This window comes from Myotis brandtii, unplaced genomic scaffold, assembly GCF_000412655.1.
Source record: "Myotis brandtii unplaced genomic scaffold, ASM41265v1 scaffold217, whole genome shotgun sequence".
NCBI lineage: Eukaryota > Metazoa > Chordata > Mammalia > Chiroptera > Vespertilionidae > Myotis > Myotis brandtii.
The window spans coordinates 2,434,486-2,460,910 of NW_005358137.1; the positions used below are offsets into that span (position 1 = coordinate 2,434,486).

Genomic DNA, 26,425 nt, shown 5'->3' on the forward strand with positions numbered 1-26,425 from the left:
GTGCCCTGCTGCTTCTACTCAACTGACTCCAAATGCCTACTAATTTCAAAAGCACTGAGTCAGCTGGGGTATGTGTTTAAAGCAGCATTTCCTCAAATGCTTTTCACCCGGCACTAGCAATGTAGGGTGTGAACAAGCATGATTTCACTGGAATACCATTGGAAACATCCAATGAAACTGGGTTAAACATTTGATTCATCAAGGTCACTGTGGGCTCCTTAGGACCTTTAAGATCAGGGGTGGGGAACCTTTTTTCTGCCAAGGGCCATTGGGATATTTATAACATCATTCCTGGGACATACAAAAGTATCAACTTAAAAATTAGCCTGCTATATTTGGTCAAACATTTAATTAATTCACCCCTAATGCCTTGGCAAGGCCAGACCAAATAATTTCATGGACCTTCTATGGCCCACAAGCTGGATGTTCCCCACCCCTGTTTTAAGATGCTCATGTGCTGTGTAGTCTGGACAAGTGTGCAGGTTCCACAGGCCTACTGACATCACAAATTTTTGTTGATGACCATTCTGGGGAACAGAGTTCTGTAGAAACTCTCTCTCTCTCTCTTTTTTTTTAAATCGTCACCAGAGGACAAGTTTAGAGAGAGGAAGTGTGGGGGGTTGGGAGGAGAAGAGAAGAGAAGAGAAGAGAAGAGAAGAGAAGAGAAGAGAAGAGAAGAGAAGAAGAGAAGAGAAAAGAGAAGAGAAGAGAAGAGAAGAGAAGAGAAGAGAAGAGAAGAGAAGAGAAGAGAAGAGAAGAGAAGAGAAGAGAAGAGAAGAGAAGAGAAGAGAAGAGAAGAGAAGAGAAGAGAAGAGAAGAGAAGAGAAGAGAAGAGAAGAGAAGAGAAGAGAAGAGAAGAGAAGAGAAGAGAAGAGAAGAGAAGAGAAGAGAAGAGAAGAGAAGAGAAGAGAAGAGAAGAGAAGAGAAGAGAAGAGAAGAGAAGAGAAGAGAAGAGAAGAGAAGAAGAGAAGAGAAGAGAGGGAAAGAAAAAACATGAATTGGTTGCTTTCCGTACCTGCCCCAACTGGGGGTAGAACCCACAACCCAAGTATGTGCCTTGACCGGGAATTGAACCAGCAACCTTTCTGTGCACAGGACAACCCTCCAACCAACCCAGCCACTCCAGCGGGCCTGCTGAAACTTTTAAAGAAATCCTAACTAAGGGAATGCTGGCATGGCCCCTTGGGGGTGGTAAGTACTGCATTTGTAATATCATTTTTAATTAAAAACACACATACAAGTTAATGGCGTTAGGATTCAAAGGGAAAGTGACTGGAGAGGAGACATGGATCTACAACTTGCAACATTAAAATGAAAATTTTGAAATAGACCATTAAATTTTCTTTTCTGTAAGTTGAGTGTGACAGTGTTGTCTGTACACATATATTTTGTTTAGGGAAGGAAGAAGGCAAAGGGACTATGAAAAGGGAATTTGAATTTTTAAAAATTGTCAAGTTTGGCCATTTTCAGTCTTGTGAAGATGACTAGTAACTCTGAGGGGATGAATCACCGAGGCTTTGAAGCTTACTAGAATTCAAAGCGTTTGTTCCTCAGGAGGAACCGGGGCTTTGAAGCAGAAGTCTGCTCAGACACGCCGGTCTCAAAATGTCAGATGGGAGGTACGCGGCAGGTACTACCAGTGCCTTCCCCGTGACCCTGGGAGTCACTGCTCCCCTACGCGGCGATGCCTTCTTACTGCCAGCACCAGGAGTCTCTGCCCAAGGCCTGCGATGCTCAGTGGCTGGGTGAGCTCAGAGCTGGATGGGACTTACTGCATAAGCACCAGCTTCATTGCCCTTATGGGGACAACTCTGACCTTGCTACACAGTCTCCCAGGGGGCGCCAGCAGGACCGAGCCCCAGCGGCTGCTTTCTCTTCCCTACTCTGCTATCCGAGTTTCCTGTGATCACCTCCCATACAGACGCCTGGCATTCACATCCTGTCTCTGAATCTGCTTCTGAGGAACTCAATCAATGTTTTTCTTTTCATGATAAATTCAGAGCAAGACCTCTCTGGCTGCATCCTCCACCTTGAGCAGCTAGGTGCCTTCATCCTCCCTCGCGGCCTCTCCCCCTCCCTAGAGCTCCCAAGCAATGGGTATATGCAGGGTGTCTTGGACTCTTCTGGAAACTCTGCTTAGGTTGTGTCCAGAATTGGGCACAGGGCTCCAGTGCCAGTTTGGCCTCATCTCTCCTTTACACAAACAGAACAAGTTCGTTAAAGAGGTTTGCAACTCTCCTTAGCTTTAGGAGTGGAATTAACAGAATAATATCCACTAGTGTTTCTCATACTGGAATGTGCATACGCACCATTTGGGAGTCTTGTTAAAATGCAGGTCCTGATGCCTAGGTCTGGGGTAGGGTCTGAGGTTCTGCATTTCTAACAAACTCCTCGGCTGACTGACAGCCCACCCATGGGGCAAGGTTCCCGTGGTCTGAGAGAGCCCTGAGGGCAAGACCAATTCTTTTGCATAAAGTTTGTATATCCAGTGTCCCGTCCAACTGGCTGCACAGTGCGTGCTGAATATGTATTGGTTGCTACTGCAATTCACTAATTTAATTCAGCTGCCCAACTGCAAGTAAGGGAAGAGCCTCTGTTTAGTGAAAACCCACAAAGTCCTTCTGATGGTGGGAAAGTATATATGTCAGTGCACAGCATGGGTGGACAGGCAAATTTGGAATGTGAGTCATTGTCAGCTCACACTTATTGGAGACCTGCTCCTTTGAGGGTAATGAACTAAGTGGACACTAAAAGAGGTATAATATATTGTTGTCCCTGTCCCACAAAGGCTTGCAATGTGACTGGGAAGATAAGACAGAGAAAAATAAAAAGAAACACACGTCTGGTGAGTGGTCAGAGACGGTAGTAGCACCGATAACTTTAACTTGCTTGACCTAAACCGCTTGATGTCCCAGGGCAGCCCTCCTGATCCTGATGAGACTACACTGTTACTAAAGCAATTCGCCTTGCCCAGCCAACAATCACGGGAAGCTGAATTTTGTAAGGGAGACTCAGGCTTAACTTCAGTTCTAGCGTGCCCCCACCACAACACACATGCACACATGCCTTGTGGGTGATGTACCCCTCACCAGAGAAGTTTTAGTATTCTTATTCAGGGCAAATGAACTAAGAACATGTTCTTTAAAAACAGAATCCAGCCCTAACCGGTTTGGCTCAGTGGATAGAGCGTCAGCCTGCGGACTGAAGGGTCCCAGGTTCGATTCCGGTCAAGGGCATGTACCTGGGTTGCGGGCACATCCCCAGTGGGGGGTGTGCAGGAGGCAGCTGATCGATGTTTCTCTCTTATCAACTCTCTATCCCTCTCCCTTCCTCTCTGTAAAAAATCAATAAAATATATTTTAAAAAAAACAGAATCCAACCCACATTCATCAGCAGCATTGCTTACAATAGCTGAAAGGGGGAAGCAACCCAAATGTCCATCATAAAATGTAGTCTGTACACACAATGGACTATTAATCACCCTTAAAGAGAAAGGACATTCTGACACATGCCACAGCATGGATGAACCTTGGGGGCATTATACTGCGTGAAATAAGCCAGGCATGAAAGGACAAATATTGAATGATTTCAACTCTATTCCAGAGGTCCCTAGAATAGTGAAATGCATAGCTACAGAATGTAGAAGGGTGGCTGCCAGGGGCCAGGGGAGTAAGGGATGAGAAGTTAGTTTTTTAATGGGTATAGAGTTTCAGTTTGAGAAGATGGAAAAGTTCTGGAGATGCAAAACAATCCAAACGTCCTTAATGCCACAAAATTGTACACTTAAAAATGATTAAAATGATAAATTTTATATTATGTATATTTTACCACAATTAAAAACAAGCCAGAATCCATAAAAGTTAGAAAATGAGGTATCAGAGGTGTTTTTGTTGTTGTTTTACAGATATATGCTATAGAGACAGTCTTTGGAGGAAATAATTTACAATAACTCAGCTCCAGCTTGTAAGCCCTGGGCTCCCCCTAGGAAGGTAACAGTCATCTGAGGCAAAGCTCAAGAGGGCCCGAAATGTGAAAAGGCATAACCTCTCAACAACATTGATTCCACATACATGACTAGGGGCTGACCCTCACCCAAGGATATGTTTTTATTGATTTTTTTTTAAGAGAGAGGAAGGAAGAGAGAGGGAGAGAGAGAGAGAGAGAGAGAGAGAGAGAGAGAGGCAAACATTGATTGGCTGCCTCCCGTGTCCTCCTCCCTGACCGGGGATTGAACCTCTAACTTTGGTTCTGACCAGGAACCGAACCCAAAACCTTTTGGTGTATGGGACCTGAAACTTTTTGGTGTTTTGAACCATGTTCCAACCAACTGAGCCCCCTTCCAGGACCCAACGGTGCCTCTTGATGCTAGGGAAAAATGCAGTCCCCTCCGCCACGCCTTTCCCACACCGGGGCCTCTTCTGTTTCCTTATGACATCAAACTTACAGGATGGAAAAGAAGGGCCTGCTGTTCACACACCAAGATGGTTAGGAATGACCATCCCAGCAAAGGATGCTGGGCATTTTTGTGACGTTGGATGAGCCTCTTGGGATCAAATAGCTAGGCTGAGATGGAAAAACACATCTTACAATAGGAACCGGAAACCTGAGATCAGGTCTGGAGCTGGAGAGCTGGGTGGAACCCCACACGTCTTTCTTTTGTGTCTATGGGCAATGCCTGAAAGCCCCCAGGGTTTTGGGTCAGGGCATTTTGGTGCAGATGAGAAACTTATCTATGTCTAGTTGATGGGTGATTGAGGAAGACTTCTGCAGTTAAAGCTGGAGTTTCAGAATCTGCTTTTAATGTTCAACTTAACTCAAGTGTCAAAACATATCCAGGGTTTTTTACTCTGAAATAGGTCCAAGGGGCCATAGGAATGTGCAGGTGAGGTAGTAAAAGCTGAGTTAAAAGTGATCCCTGCAAGACCTTCAATCAAAGCCATGGTCATCCCGTATGGCCTGGTCCCAAGGCCCTAGCTGGCTGCACATCCATATCCTGGGCTCATGTCCTGAGAACCATCTATTCTGGTAACCATGGGATTGATGTTTTCGACCTCTTATGTAGGTACCATTTAAAACCAGTACAGCTTTGTTGTTTGTGAAGCTGGATGCTGATGCAAATTCTTTTCTTGTGCATGTTACACTTCAGCAAAAAGTTGAACATGTAATAAAATAAAATGAAGAAACAGTGCCATTGGTAGACTAAAAGGAATCAACACACCTAAATGCATGAGTGAACCTGGGTTGGACCCAGGATGATGGGAAAAGAAATACTGTAAGAACGTAACTGGAACAATTACCGAATACTGACTGTGGGCTGGAGCACAGCCTTGAATCAATGTTTAATTTCTTGGTTTTGATCCTTGTACTGTGATTATATAAGAGATTGTCCTTCCTCACAGGATTTAAATGGCATGATGTCTCACTGTGTTCTCAAATGGATCAGAAAATCTATTACATATAGTATATATATCCCACGTTCAAAGGCTGTTAAATCGCATTGTTTACCCATATCTTCAGAAAAAAATCACTTCTACTGTCATGGTAAACAACCTGCTTCCCTATTTATAATGGTCTGGCCCTCCAGCAACTTCAGTGCGAAATTATAGCTAAATTGCCTACAAATGTCAGGTGGTCATAATAATCTGGCCACTCAGTGTATAATTACATATAGAAAGACAATTTATATATTTATTGGCTATTTACATATTTATATGTGTGTCTGGGGGGAGAGAGAATGATAAAGCAAATGGGACAAAATGTAAACAATTGGTGAATCTGGAGTGTGTGTGTGTGTGTGGGGGGGGAGAATGATAAGGCAAATGGGACAAAATGTAAACAATTGGTGAATCTGGACCTGGAGTAATGTGTATACAGAAGTCCTTTGTATTATTCTTGCAACGTTTATGGAAATTTGAAATGATATAGTACACACATACATGAAAGTATATAATACAAGGAATCCCATGTACTATTTTTGCAACTCTTCTGTAAATTTGAAATTATATCAATAAAAACCACCTCTCCCATCCCCAGGGTGGAAAAAATTAAAACGATGAACATAGGAATGAAAAGCAGGCTTCCAGGGGCCACTTCCCTAATTCCTCCCAGCACATCTCCAACGCTCACTCTGCACATTCTAACTGTTAGGACATATTGCTTTTGGAAAGTTTGGTCAGCTCAGTTCCTTGTCCTCAGAATCCCTGTGTCCTTGGAACACAAATCAGAGGAAGTGTGCTTCAGGAGGCCGCACCTCTTCCTGCCCACGGCTGCTGGGCTCCGAGGCCTGGCCTGCTGTGACCCCTGAGCGCACCAACCACACCCAGCTGGCCCCTCTACCAGGGTCCTGCCTAGTGCCCCCAGGGAACCAACACTCAGTGGCCACCAGGCAGACCAGCTGAGCTCACTGATGAGCCCCGAACCTCGTAGCCCCAGTTGGAAGGCCAGCTTGGGCTCCTGCTACCTGTGGGACCTGCTGGGCAAGACCGTAGCCTCCCTGAGACTCAGTTTCTTCATCGGTAAAGGAGGCGATGATAGCTTGGTGAGAGGATGAAAGGGAACCCGCATAAGGAAGTTACCTGGCACAATCATGGGCACAGAGCCCCACTCAAAATCAGTCCATGTCAGTGGTGGCTGGGCTGTGCAGCGCATGCTGTGGTGCAACACGCAGGGGCATGCGCGCCCACACACACATACACACACACAAATGCTCATCTTTGATGGACTCAGTCAGCACTTAGCTGCCTAGTTTCCAGAAATAAAACAGTTTTTAATTTCATCATAGAGTTAACTTGTGTTTCACCTGAGAAAAATATAAATTTATTTTTCTTTATGTATCAACAGTGGTGGTGGGTCAAAATTTGTTAATATTTGGAAACTCCAAAGGCATTTTATGTGGCCTTGGGGTGGGGCAGGAAAGGATAGTGGAGTGAGTGTTGGGGTGAAGGAGACCGTGAGGGGCTCAAAGGGAAGATTATAAAACAGGCTGCTCTGGTGACAGGTGTATTTGTTTTATGATCCTTAGTAGGTTACTAGCAAAAACGAGAGCAGCACAGTGTTCTCTGTGTGTATTTTTTTTTTTTTTTTGGTCACGCACGTCCAAAGATCAGCTCCTTCAAATAATAGATATTTAACAAATGACCTTGAATCTCTCAGAACAGAAGGGAAGGTAGAGTGCTAACTTCTGCTGGGAGTAATTTCTGCCTCTCCAGCTTGCGTCTGAAAAGCTTTGAATTTTTAACCTTGAAGCCTTAGTAATAAATGAAGACTTCTTTGGGTTATGTGAATTGTTCTCAACCCTCATTCATTTGCATGCCAGAAATGAGAGACACATTCCACAGCACTCTTCTAGTTACCAGAGTTATTTTACCCATTCCCTTTGATGTCCAAAATCTTTCTAAAGTTTCTGTGTCTAGCACATAACATGACGCTTCTTGGATGAGTCTTGCCAGGTCTTTAATTGATAGCACTATGGGTGTGATGAGCAGACCGGACGGAAGCTGTCCGAACTTGGGGGAAAATCTCAGGAAGTCCACATCACGTGTCACAGGAAAGGGAAAGAAATGCATTTTGCCAGTCAACTCAGCTGATAGTAGCTACCACTTAATGAATGGCTTTCTCTGCAGCAAGTATCCTCCATTGTGTCACTTAATCCTCACACTGTCCTTGGGTGATAGGACAGGGACTTTTTGTATTTTTGTTTTATAGATGAGGAAACTGAGGCTCTGAGAGTTTTCTCACATCAAGGGCCTGGTAGTGGCTGCAACAAGGATTGGCAGCCAGGGTTCTCACGGTTATAAACCCATGACCTTTCCACCAATATTTCCCCAGGTGGGGCATTCAGCTTTGATGCACTAAAAGTAATATTGGGCCGTATTAATTTGAAGAGGTTGGCCTGTGCACTTTGGGAAAGGCTCTGATGGCTGTCCCCAGGATGAACTGACCAGCTTCATCTCAGACTCGGGGCTCTCCCGGGATCCATTCCCCTCTTCTGAGCTCAGCCTTCCCGCATCTCTGTATCTGCTTTGGCTCCTGGGTGCTTCCTTTCCTCTGCTGATTACAGAGTATAAGGCTGCTCTCCGTGTCCAGCAGAAGGCTTGACCAGAAGCCAGGGCTTCCAGGGTGGGGAAGTTTTTCTGGTGAGAGCTGGTAGCCTTATCTAGAGCTGCTCCTCACCTGGATACCGAGCCACCCTTCCTGAGGAAGGCTCTGACAGTCTCCAATGTGTGTGTCATATCAGAGGTCCCTGGGGGCCTCTACACACACTCACTTTTTTTTTGCTTTGTTCTCACATGGGCTTATCCTATCTTTTAAACATAAAGAAATTTTGTGCAAAAATCAGGAGACTCACATAAAACCCAAGCTCAAGTTTAAAAGTTCAAAGGCTTCTAGTTTGTTGAAAATTAGAAACACGGCTGTCATGGTGATGCTGTCTTTATTTTTATATTTTTAATTTAAAACCATTTTTTAATTTTTTAATTACAGTTGTCACTCAATATTATACTAGGTTCAGGTATATACCTCAGTGATTAGATATTATATAACTTACTAAGTGATCATCCCAACAAATCTTGTACCCATATGAAACCATACACAGGTATTATAATATCAGAGGCCTGGTGCACAAAATTCCTGCATTGTGTGTGTGTGGGGTGTCCCTCAGCCCAGCCTGTGCCCTCTTGCAGTCCGGGACCCCTCAGGGAATGTCCGCCTGCCAGCTTAGGCCCGCTCCCCATGGGGATCAGGCCCAAGCCAGCAATCGGACATCCCTCTTGCAGTCCGGGACCCCTTGCTGCTTACTGCCTGCCTGCTTGCTGCTCCTTACTGCTTGGCTTGCTGCTCCTTAGTGCTGCAGCGGAGGTGGGAGAGGCTCTTGCCACTGCCACTACCCAGCTGTGAGCCTGGCTTTTGGCTGAGTGGTGCTCCCCCTGTGAGAGTGCACTGACCACCAGGGGGCAGCTCCTGCATTGAGTGTCTGCCCCCTGGTGGTCAGTGTGCATCAAAGTGACCAGTCGTTCTAGTCGTTCTGCTGTAATGGTCGCTTAGGCTTTTATTACAGTAGGTCCTCGGGTTACATTGGAGATCTGTTCCTACAGCGCGATGTAACGTGATTTTTGCCGTAAGTCAGAACCCACCTACATAAGCACCTACGTCACTCACATGGAGCACATACCCAGCAGTAATGAAGTGAAATGGTAAAAAAATTTAAAAGAAAGATAACAATTCCTGACCTTGTGGTAAATAAATACTAAAAAACATAAAGCACATATGTACATATGTCGAAATGACAGAACTTTTTTTTAATATATATAAATGGGAGATGGCAACGTAACCATGAAATGACGTACATCGAGTTCGATGTAACCCAAGGACTGTCTGTATATAGATTATTGACTGTATTCCCTGTGCTGTACTTTACATCCCATGACTATTCTATAACAACCAATTTATACTACTTAATACCTTAACTTTTCTCACCCATCCCCCAACACCCCACCCATCTGGCAACCATCAAAATGTTCTCTGTATCTTGAGTCTGTTTCTCTTCTACTTATTCATTTTTTAAGTTTCAATTGTTGATAGATATGCACTTATTGCCATTTTATTGTTCATGTTTTTTTAATCTTTTTTTCTTCTTTTTCTTAAAGAAGACCCTTTAACATTTCTTATAATTCTGGTTTGGTAGTGATGAACCCCTTAAGCTTTTTCTTGCCTGGGAAGCTCTTTATATGTCCTTCAATTCTAAATGGTAGCTTTGCTGGGTAGAGTAATCTTGATTGATGGTCCTTGCTTCTCATCACTTTGAATATTTCCTGCCACTCTCTTCTGACCTGCAAAGTTTTCGTTGACAAATCAGCTCACAGTTTTATGGGAGCTCCCTTATAGGAAACTAGCTGCTCTTAAGAAACTCTCTGAAGCTCTGAGAGTTTTTCTCACATCAAGGATCTGATAGTGGTTGCAACAAGGATTGGCAGTCATTTGTATTTTAATTATGATGTGTCCTGGTGTGGGCCCCTTTGGGTTCATCTTGTTTAGGACTCTCTGTGTTTCCTGGACTTGTACATCTATTTCTTTCACCAGGAAAGTTTTCTGTCATTATTTTTTCAAATAGGTTTTCAATATCTTGCCCTTCTCTTTTCTCCCTCTAGCTCCCCATGATGCAAATGTTGGTACACTTGAAATTGTCCTAGAGTCTCATAACACTATTCTCATTTTTTTGGATTCATTTTTCTTTTTGCTGTTCTGATTGGGTATTTTTTGCTTCCTTATATTCCAAATTTCTGATTTAATTCTCAGCTTTATCTACTCTATTATGATTCCCAGTAAATTATTCTTCATTTCAGTTAGTGTATCCTTTAGTTTTGATCACTTCTTTTTCATGGTTTCCAAGTCTTTTTTTAAGCTGTTGAAGTTTTCCCTAAGTTCATCTACTCTTCCCCTGAGTTATTGAGCATCCTTATAATCAGTGTTTTGAACTCTGCATCTAATAGATTGCTTGTATCCATTAGGTTTAGTTCTTTTTCTGGAGTTTTGTTCGTGTCTTTCATTTGGTACACTTTTCTTTATCTTCTCATTTTGGCAGCCTCCCTGTTTCTGTTTTTATGTATCAGGTAGCACTACTACGTCTCCTAGCCTTAGTAGAGTGGCATAATATAGTAGGTGGCACAGCCTCCCAGTTCGCCCAAGCCACTGTGGAGGACCAGCTGTGCAGGGACCCACCACACAGAGCAGAACCTACTTCAGCAGGGCTCTGGTGCCTGCTGAGTCTGCCCCTTGAGTGTGCCACTTGTGGAGGTGGTTGTGTGGTGTTTCAACATGGTCTGAAGCTGTTTACTGGGTGTGCTGGCTCTGGGACCTCTAGGAGGTACAGGCAAAGGTCAGCCACTGCCTGTGTTCTGCCCAGGGCCACCTGGTATAATCTGTAGATAACTGCTACTTGTGCTGGGCTTAGAAGCTTCAAACCAAGGCCTGCTACCCCTAGTGCTGGGCCTGGGGTCATTTAGTGAGAGATACAGGGCATGCTGAAACCAGATGCTGTTTGTTTGAGAAATTTTAGTTTAGTTAGAAGCCTGAGCCAATATAGGCCATTCGCATTGAAAAGCCGCTGGAAACTCCTTCAGTTGGTCCATAGCTTGGGTGGAGAAGTGTCTCAGGGAATCACCAGAGCAGGGAGAGAGGTGTGAACCTTGTTGATGGAGACTCAGATATGACACCTGCTGGCTCTGTTGGCGGAGGGTTCATCAACAGGACAATGGCCTCTGCCAGCACTACTGTCTAACAGAAAGCTGCCCCTCCAGCTCTCACCCTGATCCAGACAGTTCAGTTCCTCCTCATATGTCCCTGGTGGTGCCTTTCGAGCTGTTGTCCCAGCACTAGAACTCAGAGTGAGTGAGTCTGAGTAAGTCCATGTGCAGGCCCTATAAAAGGAACTTACTGGGACTCCAGCAACCCTCCTTCTCACTCAGCCACAATCCTACTGATTTTTAGAGCCAGAATTTATGGAGACTTCTATTTTTGGCACTGCAACTTCTCTTTCTGGGCTGGACTGCCTGGTGTGGGGCTGGGACCCCTCATTCTTCAGCCGAGATATTCCTCCTGATTTTTACCTGCCACATGTGGGAGTGGGACCAACCCATTTGGCATCTCTGCCTCTCCTACCAGTCTTAAGTGGCTTCTTCTTTATATCCTTAATTGTAGGACTTCCATTCAGCTAGATTTCAGGTGGTTCTGGATGATGGTTGTTCTGTAGTTTAGTTTAATTTTTACGTGGTTGTGGGAGGATGCAAGTACCGAATTTACCTATACCTCCATCTTTAGATGCAACATCTGTTCTTCAGTTTGCTATAGTCCTCACCATCCCCTGCTGTGCTCCAATATGGACCCCAAATGTCAGTTGCCATTTATCAACTTTCCCCTGAATTCTGGGTTGAGACCTCCACCTCCAGTGTATTCAATCTAGCTATTTCTGATGAACTCTATGAGGCAGGTTGTGTGATTCAGGAAAGAGTGGCCCCTGCCCCCAGAGACCAAGTTTTTACTGACCCTGGCATGTGTTCATTTGTAAACTGGAGATACTGCTACCCACACCCAAGATTGCCTTTGATGATTCAGTGACAAAATTCAATTACCTCCCAAGTCAATGGGCAGCAAACCTTTTCCACAGAGGACCAGAGAGTCAATATTTTAGGCTTTGGGCAAAATACAGTCTCTGAATCAACTCAGTTCTGCAGTTGTGGGACAGAAGCAACCATAACCAATACATAAATGAAGGGTGTGGCTGTGTCCCAATTATAAAAGCAGGTGCCCAGCCAGATTTTGGCCTGTGGGTCACAGTTTGCCGACTGTCTTAAGTGATTGTCTTGTTCCTTCAGCTGCTCCCCTCCAATCCAATCCACATATTTCAGGTACAGTAGTTATTTCAAATGCATGGGGCAGGCCTGTACAACAAATAAATAAGAGTTTGCAATCTTCCTTCCTTTCAGGTAGGAAGTCAGCTCTGGCCAAGTGTTTGCTGTGTGGATTCTAAGGAGTAGAAAGGAAAACCATAAAGCTTAAGACTCCAGACAGGCCAAAATGATCTTCACAATAAAGACAAGAAGGTGTGTGTGTGTGGGGGGGTGGGGGGTGAGGCAGAGTAAAGGGAGATGGCTGCAAGACTCAGGGAGAAGTTCTGAGAGAGTGGAGAGGGACATTTCTGGAGGGAGTTGCTGGGCACCTGGACTAGGTGCAGAGAAGGACCAGCAAGCTGATTACAAGGGTGCTGGGTGGGAGGCTGACTCTGGTGTCCTTTGAGGGACAACAGGGAAGACCTGAACTGTACTTTGGTTTTCTTGGTCGGCTGTAATTCTTGCTAATGCCCAGCAAGGTTTGTGAGGTTTGCACATATGTTGGATTGTGTCATTCCCATCCTCAAAACCCTTCATGGCTTCCAATTGGAATAATAATGGGATCTCAACTTCTCATCCAGCTGGCATGACTGGCCCCTGCTTCCCTCCCACCCTTACTTCATGCCAGTCCCCACCCCCACTGTCCAGTATGCTCCCTACCCTGTTCTTTCAGAGTCTTGGGCACTGTTCCCTGGCTTTTGCATGTGCGTCCCCCTTGCCTAGGAATGTTTTCTCCTTGACTCTCTCTCTCCTGAAGAGTTATGCTTAAATGCCACCTCCTCAAGAAACCCTCCCCAATTACCCACTCAGGCAGCCCTGCAAATTCAGATTTCCCTAATTACTATCTATTTTTCCCATCATTGCACTCTCAGTCCCAGGAGAGGTGCTGCCATTATAGGTGCTGAGTCATTACAGACTGAATAAATGAATAATGTATGTATAATAGACTTATATGTGCATTACACATATCTTCATCCATTCAGCATATGTATTGGACCCCTATTATTAAAGGCCAGGTACTAAGCTAATTCCAGTGATACACATTCAAGACAGTGCATGCTAAATACATGCACACACTTTTCTTGCTTTCATTTCTTCTACTTCTGGAAGGCCTGCCCCGAAGTCAGAGAGACCTCAGAAATGGGTCACTTCCTAATTTCCATTTCAGTCCAGGAATTGTCAACCTCAGTGGAAATTTGGGGCCAGGTAGTTTGTTGTGGGAGTTGCTCCTGCATTGTAAAAGCCAGCCAGTAGCACCTCCACCCAAGTTGTCACAACCAAAAATATTTCCAGATAACCAGCAGCCTAGCCTGAACTAACTGGCCATCCTGGACCAGAACTACAAGTCATCTGCATCTGTGAGATCTCACCATCTTGACAGAAACAAGCCCAGAATCTGGAAGCAGAATGAGAGAGTGAGAAAGGCTCCTGGCATGCTCCCACCTGAACATAAATAATGATGAGCACACAATGAAAACAGGCGATTCCACAAGGCCCCTAGGGACCAGGTCTGAGACACAGCAGAACACAGGCCAGACTACAAAAATGAACGGCCCCATTCTGTCACACACTGAGTGTCCGCTGCTGCTTTACCACTGAGGCCTCTGGATCCTTTAACTCCACCCGAATTCTAGATAAAAATTATTCAACTACCCAATCACTGCATTCTCCTCACTTCCTGATAACACTCAACTCCTCCTCCATGGCTGCCAGATAAACCACAGGATGCCCAGTTAAATTTGAATTTCAGGTAAACAATGGATAAGTTTTTAGTATATGTATGTCCCAAATACTGCATATACTTATGCTATATCTGAAATTCAAATTCAGATGAGTGTCCTGTATTATTATTTGCTAAATCTGCAACCCTTCCTTCCTTAGTATTAACCAGCATAAGCCCAAATGCTATAATAAGCCCCTCCCAACTCCCACATCCTGAGACCTCCCCCCGCCCCCACGTGGTTCTTCTGGTGTGTTCTCCCAGGCTGCAGCAAGCTAGTAAACCTAATTCTGATGAAGTATGTATTGTTGCTGGTGTTGAGAACAATCCCCACTTTTTGAGGCAGGACACTGGGAGGCAGCTATCTGAAAGGGACTGCTCTGGTTGACCAGAAGGGGGCACACTTGAAGCACCTGTGTGTGTGTAAATGGCCTCATCAGGTGTGAGAGGCTTAGGGGGGAGATTTTGCTTCAGTCTATCACAGCTGAGTCACCCTGCCTCTAAGGATCTCCATAGGTGTGTGTGTGTGTGTGTGTGTGTGTGTGTGTACGTGCAGCCACTTCTGAGTGAGCAAATAGAATGTGGAGATGTAGTGGGAAAGCAGACAGAAAAAAATAGAGCATCTTATCAGATGGTGGCAATAGCACCAAGGCTTACAGAGAATAGGTGACTGAAGTACAATGTATGAACTAATTGGTAAAACCGAGGGTTCTTATGACTTTGATTAAATTTAGTTTTGAATCCTACCTCTAGGAATTCTCTCTCTCTCTCTCTCTCTCTCTCTCTCTTTCTGTAACTTTTCCCCAGGATAATGAGCAGCCTGAGCTCCCCCCAATTCCCCCCCACCATGGCGACAGTAGCCCACTTGACCTAAATTATGTTTCTGCACCTCAGCCCTAAGGTGAAATAGCTGCATAGCTACTTTCCCCTGAGACCAGAGAGAAGGATGCCAGAAAAGACTTCAGAGCTGCCCTCAAGACCTGAAAAAATGACTCATCACTCTCACCTCACAGCTCTCAGCATGACCCCTAACCCCTAACCCATGGTGTCTTGTGATTCTGCCCTACATAATCCGTAACCTACACGCCATCGGGGAGATGGACCTTGAGCCTTACCTTCCCATTCTCCTGGGTGGTGCCATTCAACAGTAAAATAAGTTAGTGGGTTTTATTTCTTCACTGCCATTCTCCGTGCCCAGTGTTTGGCTCTGCTAGCGCTGGGTGGGCGAACTCTTTCCCTTCTAGAACACTGGTGCTCACAGCCCAGCGGGGATGGCGCTATTACTCCATTGTCCAGGCAGGGACATGAAGCGAGGCCTAGAATGCAGACATTTCTGTGCTTTTTGTGTTGTCCTGTTCACTCATTCAAATATATAGAACAGTAGTTCTCAAACGTGAATCCCCTGGCAGGCTTGTTAAAACAGACTCGTGGGCCCCACCCCCGGAGTGTCCGATTCACTGGTTCTGGGGCGGAATCCAAGGATGTATATTTCTTAGAAATGTCTTGGTGAAGCAGCTGCTGGAAGCTGGCACCACACTTTGAGAACCACGGCTCAAGGCTGCCTTGCTACCAAGCTCTGGGCGATGCCAATGCTGGCCACCTAAAGATGTTTGACTTTCCTATGTGCTATTTTTATTGCCTTTTAGGACTTTAACCAGTTTTGATTTTAACTCGGCAAACTTATCACAGAATGTCTAAGTCAACTACAAATACATTAATTGTCAAAGTGCTCTTTGAACTAGCTTTGCACCTGTTTCCTGGTTTTGAATAAAGTCTGACAGCGGTTCATTCTAATTTATGAGAGGCATGTCTTAACTTTTTGAAAATTACACATTTGACACAGCTTCAACTCTACATTCCCTCCTGTGCATCCTCCTAATTATGAAAACTCAGAATTACAACTAAGCCTGGAGAAAATATGTAGTTGAGAAGAACCAGAGGAATCTATTTCATTCCTGATTTAAACACACACACACACACACACACAAAACAAAGTTGCCTGAAGCAAGTGAGAATGTGTTGAGCCTCCATGGGCAACATGTGGTATCAGAAATGGATGGCCAAAATGTGCTGGAAAAATTACCCTATAAAATTATGAAATCCATTGCTTTTTTGGAAATAAGAACAGGAATTCCTGTCCAATAAGTTCATGGCATCCCAACAAAGTCATGCCCTGGAGGCCTGATCTGGGTCCTGGGGGTGTTTGGAGAAGATGGTGAAAGACATGCATGTGTTTCTGACAAAAGCCAACCCCTCTCCAGAGAGCCGCTGTCCCCACAGCCTCTCCGGAAGGGGTTTCCTGGGAGCTCTCCCTGGGAAAGGAGGAAAGGGTCAGAGCAGAACCCTCAGGACGCCACGAGGGTGGGGGTTTCACGTCAGAGAGTCAGGCCAGGTCTGATTCTCATCCCTGCTATAGACTAACCAGTCCTGGCACGTCAGCCTCCTGGGCCTCAGTTTCCCCATCTGTAAAGGGAGGAGGTTTAGACTCAATGTAAGCCTTTGGAGTCCACATGTGGCTGCTGAGCACTAGAAATGTGGCTAGTCTGAACTGAGACGTGCTCCGTGTAAAATACGCACTGATTTTCAAAGGTGTGGTACAGAAAGTGTAAAATATCTAGTTAAAATATGTTTATATTTTATTACATGTTGACATGAAAATATTTTAGATATACTAGGTTAAATAAAACATTATTTAAATAATTTTTACTTGATTTTAAAAATATATATATTTTTATTGATTTCAGAGAGGAAGGGAGAGAGAGAGAGAGAGAGAGAGAGAGAGAGAAAGAGAGAGAGAGAAACATCAATGATGACAGAGAATCATTGATCGCTTGCCTCCTGCATGCCCCCTGCTGGGGACTGAGTCCAAAACCTGGGCTTGAACCCTGACTAGGAATCGAACTATGACCTCCTGGTTCATTGGTCGATGCTCAACCACTGAGCCACACCAGCTAGGCTGGGTTTTTTGTTTGTTTGTTTGTTTGTTTTTTAATGTGGCTACTAGAACATTTAAAATGACATCTGTGGCTTACTTTGTAGTTCTGTGAGATAGCACTGCTAAGGCCTATCCAGCTGTAAGTGCCTAGGAAGTAGCTAAGAAAAACTTATTTGTGGAAAACAAAAGACACACAAACTCTGATGTGAGATATGCTTTGAAATATTATTATGAATAGCTATCGATATGTTACTTGTTGTAACCCAACCTCTAATCACTATTTTGTTTCCACTGCAAGGTGCTTTCCTGGTCCTAGACTGGTACATGGTGCCTCCCTGGACACTTGGTATGGCACGTGACGTCTATTCGCTGCTCAGGCGTCAGCTAGGAGACCAAGGGCACAGCACTCACATCTATGACTTTTAAACATCCGTGGGTCCATGTAAGGATTTCTTCAATTAAATTATTGAGTAAAATATGATTCGGGGTCCACCCATTTTTTTTCAAGCCCCTGCCATCTCCGTCCCCTGTCACAATAGTGAATTGCTATCCTGGGCTGTGCATGCAGAGAAGTGGCTCCTCACATAGAGAGCAGCCTGAACACTCAGATGCCAAAACCGCTGAGGCCGGAGATGTGCAACGGTGCCAGTTGTGGATGGCTGGAAGTTCGCCTGCAGATAGGACTCTTGAAAGCACAATAACTTTTCAAATGCCAAGGAGAGTCTGACAGTTACAGGAAGTCTGTCGGCTGAAGTGAATCATCACTCCTGGTTTATCTGTTTTGTGGAGTCAGATTTTAGCAATTAGGTTTCTTCAAATGAGCCGCACTTCTGTTCTTTATGTGCCAGAGAGCTCTCCTCCGGCTTCTCTGATCCATGATCCCAGGCTTTCCGTTTCTGAGACACAGCCACGATGAGCCCGTTACAAAAGCTGTGGGCAGTGACCAGAAGAGGGTTCCTCACACCGAGCCTCTGCTGCTGAGCTGGGCCCTCTTACACCCCAGGTTGTGTGTGAACCCACGCTCAGGTCGCCTCCCCACTGAATGAGCGGTTTGGAGGCACAGGAGAGCGAGGTCCCTATAATCAAAACACATTTCTTCCTGGTCAGATAACACCAACTGTGTCCCTGTCACTGAGGCAAAGGGAGGCAGGAAGCAGGCACTCAGAGAGGAGGAACTCCACCAACTTGCAGGCTGAGGGCAGGCTGCCCCAGGCGTTCCTGGGAGAAATTAGAATTGCTGTGTGGCTAATCCCCACTGATCCCTCCTGGCATTGTTCCCCGCTATAAGGGGGTCAGGAATGTGGCAACAAAAAGACAAAACAAATCCCCTCATGGCAGAGTTCAGAGTTCAGGTTTACTTCCTGGCTCTACATTGGGGCCACAGCTAAGCCTTCATACACAACATTTCTACCACAATTTAACCTTTAGACAAAAGTAAAGGTAGCTACCAGCTCCGCCATGAGAGCTCCATTGTCAGGGGAATAAAGTGGGTGTACGCCAGCCTGGAAGGGTAAATGGGAGCCGGATGGGGAGAGGTGGAGGGTGAGAGAGAGGAGGCGGGTGGGCACAGACCAGAATGTGGGCATCAGCAGGAGCAGACCCACGAGGACCCTCGGAGGAAGAGCTGAGGAGAAGGTGGAAGCACAGCCTGAAAGTCCTTGCAGGGGAGAGTGCAGACCTGGTGCTGGGCCCAGCATGGAGCCCGAGTCTGCAGGAGGTAACGTGATGGGTGTCGTGGTTCAGGATAAAGCAAGCACACATGTTCGGGGACAGTGCAGATGGGTCACGAGCATTGCCCATCGTGCCCACAACTGAAGGAATGAGAACCCAAGTAGGGAGGTAATGTAGGAAAGGGAGGAAGGGTGTAGATTTTGGAGACTTGAGGGGTATTTGCTAGCACTGGGCACCTGGGTGGTATGGGCACAGGGGTGGCTTGGAGGAAGCTGTGGAGTTCAGGAAAAGGAGGGATCAAAGATTACTTTGAGCTCCTTTGCCCTAGTGTAGGACCATCTAGAACAGTGATGGCGAACCTTTTGAGCTCGGTGTGTCAGCATTTTGAAAAACCCTAACTTAACTCTGGTGCCGTGTCACATATAGAAATTTTTTTGATATTTGCAACCATAGTAAAACAAAGATTTATATTTTTTGATATTTATTTTATATATTTAAATGCCATTTAACAAAGAAAAATCAACCAAAAAAATGAGTTCGCATGTCATAGGTTCGCCATCACTGATCTAGAACTCTACCAGCCTAGGCAATGTTGTTCTTACACAATCCCTTTCACACAGCGCACCCTTGAAATATGACAGCAATAGGTGTCCACCTCATTACTTAGGGGCAGGTAATGGGCTGCCTTGTCCAGAGCATCGCTGGCCTCCCCCGTGTGTTTTCATGGAGACCTTATGGAGCAGGAAGATACTGTTTCCCACAGGTGGTGGAGGAAATTAACAACGGCGCTGGGAAGGGCTCCCGTGTCGGCCCAGCAGCACAGGATTTCTGTGGCCAGGGTTCCAGGGTGTAATTCCCCATGAACAATAACCTTGGGCACTCTCATTACCCCAGAACGCTCAGACAATCAGTGCGTTATCCACGACTCTGTGTCCTGTGACTTATCTGAGTCATTTCCATGAACCAGGACAGATGGGAAGCCACAAACCAAGACTTGCTTCTAGTGGTTGGCAACTCCGGTTTAAATACACCAGAAGCTGGATCGGGGGACACACTGATGTAAAAGAGGCCCAATGATTGCCTCTCAGTTATCTACGCTTTACACAAAATCACAGGAGCCCCAATAAGCAAGAAAAGCATAACAAGCATGTGGAATTCAGCTGTGAGCCAAGAACATGACCGAGAAGGTTCATGCTTTATGGTGTATGTGGAGAATGACACTGCAGTAGCTGAAGAGCCTCTTTGAAATGTAGCCCGACCCACATCCCTGGATAAAACAGAGTCAATATCAGCTCTCAAACCAAAAGCCACTTCCTCAGGAAAGATTTCTCTGGAACCCTGCATTATGTTATATAGTCTCAAAGCCCCTTTTATTTCTCACACGAGGCACTGTTTTCGCTTATGATTTATTAGTATGGGTTCAGTGTCATGATTATTTGATTAATATCTTTCTTGCTACCAGACTGAAACCTCGCTGAGGTCAGGGATGGTTTCTGGTTTTTCTCTCCCCTGTGCCATGTACAGAGCCTGGCTAATCAAAAGCGCTCAACATTTAAAATATAAAAGCACGAGGAAAAACAGAAGGCCCAGTGGGTCCCAGGATGTGCTGAGTGACAAACCATCTCAACAACTGAACTCTAGCATTTTAAAAATGAACCTCTAAGGAGCCAATATGAAATGCCCAAAGGGCAGCTTACTTCATCCTTGCAGATAACTACATGCCTAAATTATAAAATAATTAATAACTAACATCATTTATTTAAATTATGATTAATAATATTTTCCCATAATAATGAACTGTGGATTACCATAGTAAAGAATAACAATGGCTATAAAGAAGAGGAAAGAAAGAAAATACAGTTGACCCTTGCCTTGAACAACATGGGGCTAGAGCAGCCGTGGGCAAACTACGGCCCGCGGGCCGGATCCGGCCCGTTTGAAATGAAAAAAACTAAAAAAAGAAAAAAACTAAAAAAAAAAAAAGACCGTACCCTTTTATGTAATGATGTTTACTTTGAATTTATATTAGTTCACACAAACACTCCATCCATGCTTTTGTTCCGGCCCTCCGGTCCAGTTTAAGAACCCATTGTGGCCCTCGAGTCAAAAAGTTTGCCCACCCCTGGACTAGAGGGGCTGACCCCGAGCAGTCGAAAATTTGCATGTAATTGTTGACTCTACAGTTGGATCTTCACATCTGCAGATTCAACCAACCTTGAATGGAAAACAGTATTTTCAATCCATGGTTGGGAAAACCCTGGATACAAAGGGGTAACTATATTTACTGCAGAAAATCTGCATATAAGTGGACCTACACAGTCCAAACCCCTGTTATTTAAGGGTCAAATATCATTTACATGGAGCATCTAACAAATAAATTGAAGCTCTGCACACAAAAACAAAACCAAGAACAAAACAGGCAACCCCAAGTTAAACAGCGCAGGTCACTTTGCCTACATTTTCCTCAGGGGCCTTCAACTCAGGAGAGAGACAAGTAGAGCTTGCCTCAGCAGATTCCAGCAGGGCTCTCACCTATTGCTTGATTCTTTCATAGGACACAGTCCAGAAATATAAAGTAATTACCTTTAACCTGCTTTTCAACTGAAAATTGAAAAAAAAAAGATTTTCCTCAGGACTGTAGGAAAAACTGGGTCCAACAAGGCCCCTGCCTAAAGAATTTCCAAAGGCAAGTTTGACTAAACTCAAGGTTCTCATTTTGTCTTGAATTTAATATCTAACTACTATGTAAGAGTCAGCCCCACTACACTTCCTGAGCATAAGGTGGTAATTATGAACTAGCCAGTATTTAGGCTGATGTAGGCAGTGCCTTGGGTTAAGGAGGGGGTTGGGTTCTTCCCTTCTGGCAGGATGCAATAAATATATCATCCTACGACAGAATCCTGGAACTGGAGCTGAGTCAGGAGCCTGGTGGGTCTAGCGCCCGGTCTACAGGAGACTTGAGGAGCCCCTTGTTGGCCTCAGGATGGTGGATGTTATGCAAGTTTGATGCAAATTGAGTAAACTGCTTGAGAATTGCAAATGCTACATTCACATACCTTAGCTATGAGGGCTGAGAATCGAGACCATCTGTGTCAACATAACTATTTCTTCCAGGATATTCTTGGCCAGGAAGTTAAGGCTGTAAACCAATAAATAACTTTTCTGTTTGCTGCAGAAAATTTTTACAGAAAAATCAGTCCTGGAAAACAGTTTGCTCACCTGAGAAAACAACTTGCATATCAATGATGATTTACTTGCCAGGACTCAAGACCCTTGTCTTATCAACAAGTCAACAAATGACAAGTGCTGGCGAGGATGCGGAGAAAAAGGAACCCTCGTGCACTGCTGGTGGGAATGCAGACTGGTGCAGCCACTGTGGAGAACAGTATGGCGTTTCCTCAAAAAACTAAAAATGGAACTGCCATTTGACCCAGTGATCCCACTTCTAGGAATATATCCCAAGAAAACAAACAATTAGAAAGGATATATGCACCCCAATGTTCATGGCAGCACAATTTACAATAGCTAAGATTTGAAACCAGCCTAAGTGCCCACCAGCAGATGAGTGGATTAAAAATAGTGGTATATCTACACAATGGAATACTACGCTGCAGTAAAAAGGAAGGAACGCCTACCATTTGCAACAACATGGATGGACCTGGAGAGCATTATGCTAAGTGAAATAAGTCAGTTGGAGAAAGATAATTATCACATGATCTCCCCCACTTATGGAATATAATGACCAACATAAACTGACGAACAAAAACAGATCCAGTGACAGAGAAGCATCGATCAGACAGTCAAACCTCAGAGGGAAGGCAGTGGAGGGTGGGGGGAAAGGGGAGAGATCAGCCAAAGGACTTGTATGCATGCATATAAGCCTAACCAATGGACATAGACACTAGGGAGGGGGGGTGAGGGCATGAGCAGGGTGGTGGTGGGGGGGGAGCAATGGGGGCGGATAAAGACACATATGTAATACCTTAATCAATAAAGAAAAAAAAAGACCCTTGTCTTGCTGTACCCACCAATCCTGAACAATGATGTCACAAACTTTGCTGAAACCAATCACTTCTCTGCCTTGAAAAATATAGCTAAAAGGACATGGATCTAGACCTCTACACCCTATCCATACACCTCCTGACCTCCCCTGGCTTAGACACCAACAGGACTGTGCCCTGGCCCTGTCCTCCCTTATCATGGTCAGCTTACTGAACTTAGCTTTCTTTTATCAGCAGGCTCTTCCAGTGGATCATATGGAGTCTCTAACTGACACAATAAATCAGGTTTGGTCTCTTGGAAGCAGGACACATTTAAATGAGAGTTATTACATACTTACAACCCATTAGGGTGGGAAATCTAGTAAAATTGTCAGTTTTTCTCTGTAATAAAGTTAAGAGGACTCTACACCATTTCTCCTATTGAGGAAAGATCTGATGTTTGAACACCTGCCTATGACAGATTTCAAGTGCAAACTTTACCTCCATTTTTCTACTCTTTTACATGATTCGGTATTTTCCAAATTTTCTACAATTATGATGCTTTATCTTGAGGGTGGGCAGAAGGACACAGAGCAAAAGCCATAAGAAGGGAATTGATTTCCAAGTGTAAATTAGGAATGACCACCAAGTCTTAATTGAAAACACATACACACACAGAGAATATAAAATATCCATTTAGAGTCTCATCTCATTAAGCTAGCAAGGTAACTGCATGGCACCAACATCAGTACGCATATAGAGAAGTTGTACAGTTTTAATCATGCTGCCTTGGTTCGCCCTTGTCTGACCATAAGAGACCTCTGGGGAATTTGGTAAAATACACCAGTAAATAACAGTCAGTCTAGGCTGAGGCCCAGGACTCTTTCTTGTTGTTGTTTTTTTTTTAAAATGAGCACAAGTGATTTATACAATCAAGCAAAGGGTAAAACCCAAGACCAACAGCCCTGATTCACTGGACTGCAAAGTCCAGCTTCCATCGTAAAACCATCCCACTAAAAACGGAAGAGCTGGGCGGCTGGCAACTAAAGATCACCTCAACTGTCTTCCACAGGGTGGCATCTCTTGGTGCCTGGTGCCTGGGTCCTGGGCCTGTCCTGAAGCTCACAAAAATCCCAACCACTGTCAAACCTGGTAACAGCTTGCAGCTGGGCTCAGGCACGCTCCCCCAGCCAGAGTTGGCTCAGAGGGCAGGATTCCCCTGCAGCTCGCCGGGCTGCTGGAGAGCCTGCAGCTCCCCACGCAGCCCAGCCGGCAAAGGGAGCAAGCTGCAGCTGAGCGATCTCAATGAAGGCTTCCTTTACCTTAAAGAAACTTCCTCGCTTGTCCGGGCTGCGGGTACCCATGGTCCAGGATGACATTTCCTCCAGCGAGGCTCTACTGCACGCCGGGGACTCCTGAAGGTAGAGACATTTTTAATGGTTAGTCCAGCCTGTAGGAAATTCCTTTCTAAGCCACAGAACACTCACAACAACAGTCCTGCCAAGATCTTTTTCCGTCAACAACATAGTGCCATTTATTTCCCACCAAAGCCCTTCCATCCCCTTTCAGGCTGGTTTCCTGCCTCCGACAGCACAGATCCTAGACTCGGCCCCACCTCACTGCCCCGCCCCCCCCCCCTTTCCAGCTGACGCAGGAGGTCTCTGGGACTACAGAACGCATAATGATGACTTTGTGTTTGCTTGACCTCACACACAAGTCCCGAAGGCACCGATATTAGATGTCACTGTACTCTGCCACAAAGCTCATGGACTTCATGTGGCTGATCACAGATGGACAGCGGAAGAACGAGGCTGTGCACGTCCCAAGAATCCCTACTGTGATGGGATAAAGTCATCCTTAGTTCTACTAACCCTCTCCCCGAGGCAAGGTCAACACAAGGGCACTGGGAATAAGTCCTTCTATTTTCTCCATAGACATCAAAGATCGGGATGAAATTCCATGTCCCTGTTTACCAAGGTCAACTTGTATAAGCAACAAAAGTAAACAGCATCATGATAACCTCAGGTGGGGGCGCCCTTTGGACCATGGAGGGAAATTTAAAGGTGTCACAGGATTCTGATTCATATCCCTGGCTATCTGAGCTTGGAATTTCCCTTATCTGAGCATTAAAACCCAATACTCTTTCCTCTCGGTCACAAAGCCTTCAATGTCCACTTGTAAGTAAAACACACACACACCCAGGCAGCTGGCCCCATGCCTGCCAGTGTGCATTGAGACCCGGGGAACGTCCCCAAATCGTCCTTGCCCAGCACGACTGGAGCTGCAGCAATTATAAAGCGGCCCTCCCGCTCAAGATCCTGCCCGCTCGCCACCACATACACAAGGTATGGCTGGTCCTAAGCAGGAGCCACAGGTGGAGGGCCATAAAGGAAGTGTGTTTTCAGTGAAAACATCTCTTGCGACATTAAGCTATAAAAAGGGGTTCAGCCATGGGGATGCAGTGGGAGACACCGAAGCCATGGTCGTGCTGCCCGTTTGCTGAGGCTAGTTCATTATTAGCTGGGGAACGGAGAGCCAGCAGCACCAAGGGGACATTTCAACAAGCAGAAGAGCAGAATTCCTTTGCAGAGAACGGCGTCCCTGCGAGTGAGCGATGCTCTTCGGAGAGAGGCTGGTGTCAGCCCCACGCCTGGCCCCTCCGTCCACATCCGGAGTGGGCTGCCACCTGTGGGACTCCATCCAGGAAAAACTAAGAATGCAGTGCACACCCACCCTACCTTCCAGAACGTTCGCCTATTTTAGTCAATTCTCCATCGCTCGGTCCCTTTAAAGGTTCGGAGGTGTCTTTCCTGTGTTTCTTTCCACTTGCAATCCCGCTGGATGCAGGCCGGTTTCCAAACACCTCCTGAGACGGGTGGTGCGCTTCCCCCTGCCGTTCTGCTGACTCCAGAGGTTCAGGTCCTCAGGCTCAGCAATTTACTGGAGCCCCGGCCCCACGACCTTTGAAGTCCATCACTGATTAACCAAGTCCACAGACCGGAGCGACTCCAGAAAGAAAACAGTGCCGTGTGCAGAACTAAGAGCGGAATGGGGACCGCGCAGTAACCGCTTCGACCCAGAAGCACACACATACCAAAGTACACTTCTTGAAACCAAGCCGAGTGTCTGTAATTCCTTTCCTTTCAGACGTTTTCTCAGCAAGAGATCTGACAGGGCACAGCAGTTAAGGAACGGCTCCGCCAGAGCCAAGACTTCATTCCTCAGCCAGACCTGCGTCTCTCCGTTCTGTTCAGAAATTTCCTGAATGCAAGCCCTTTCTGCTGCGCCAGGCAGGCAGGGGATTTTGCCTATAGCGACGGAGCAGCTTGGATTCCAGACGTTTATAGTTCAGTAAGCTGCCCGAAGAACGCGTGCGTGCACTTCAGCTTCCGTGGTCCTCAATGAAACCTCCACTCTGGCCTCCGTGCTTGTGCGGCAGGCGGATCCATCACGTTTCTTTAAGAAGATGAAGGTCGCATCCACCCCTTCCTCCCAAGGCTATGCCAGGATGGAGATGCCAGCAGGTGATAAGGACATGCTGCCTAGTGCCACGGTAGGTCCTTCCCACAGAAGGAAATCCAAGTGGACTGGACATCACAGATTATTCTAATTGTTCAAAATAAAGTTCTTAAACGCCCCGAAGAGGTTCTGGATTAGCGTCTTTCCTGTTGTAGCAATAGTTTCCTTCCCAAACCATAACCTCTGACACCTTGGCTCAATACGACAGAAATTTAAT

General features: G+C 45.6%; 1 protein-coding gene across 1 annotated transcript in view; it reads right to left on the reverse strand.

Annotated features, from left to right (window-relative positions):
* The window catches only part of RIN2 (Ras and Rab interactor 2), a 106,332-nt gene extending 82,060 nt beyond the window's left edge, over positions 1-24,272 (reverse strand). Inside the window, 2 exon segments of the mRNA XM_014539487.1 lie at positions 24,012-24,104; positions 24,177-24,272. Of these exon segments, the coding sequence (XP_014394973.1) occupies positions 24,012-24,104; positions 24,177-24,248 (165 nt within the window). The 5' untranslated portion in view covers positions 24,249-24,272.
* Between the last annotated feature and the right edge of the window lie 2,153 nt (positions 24,273-26,425).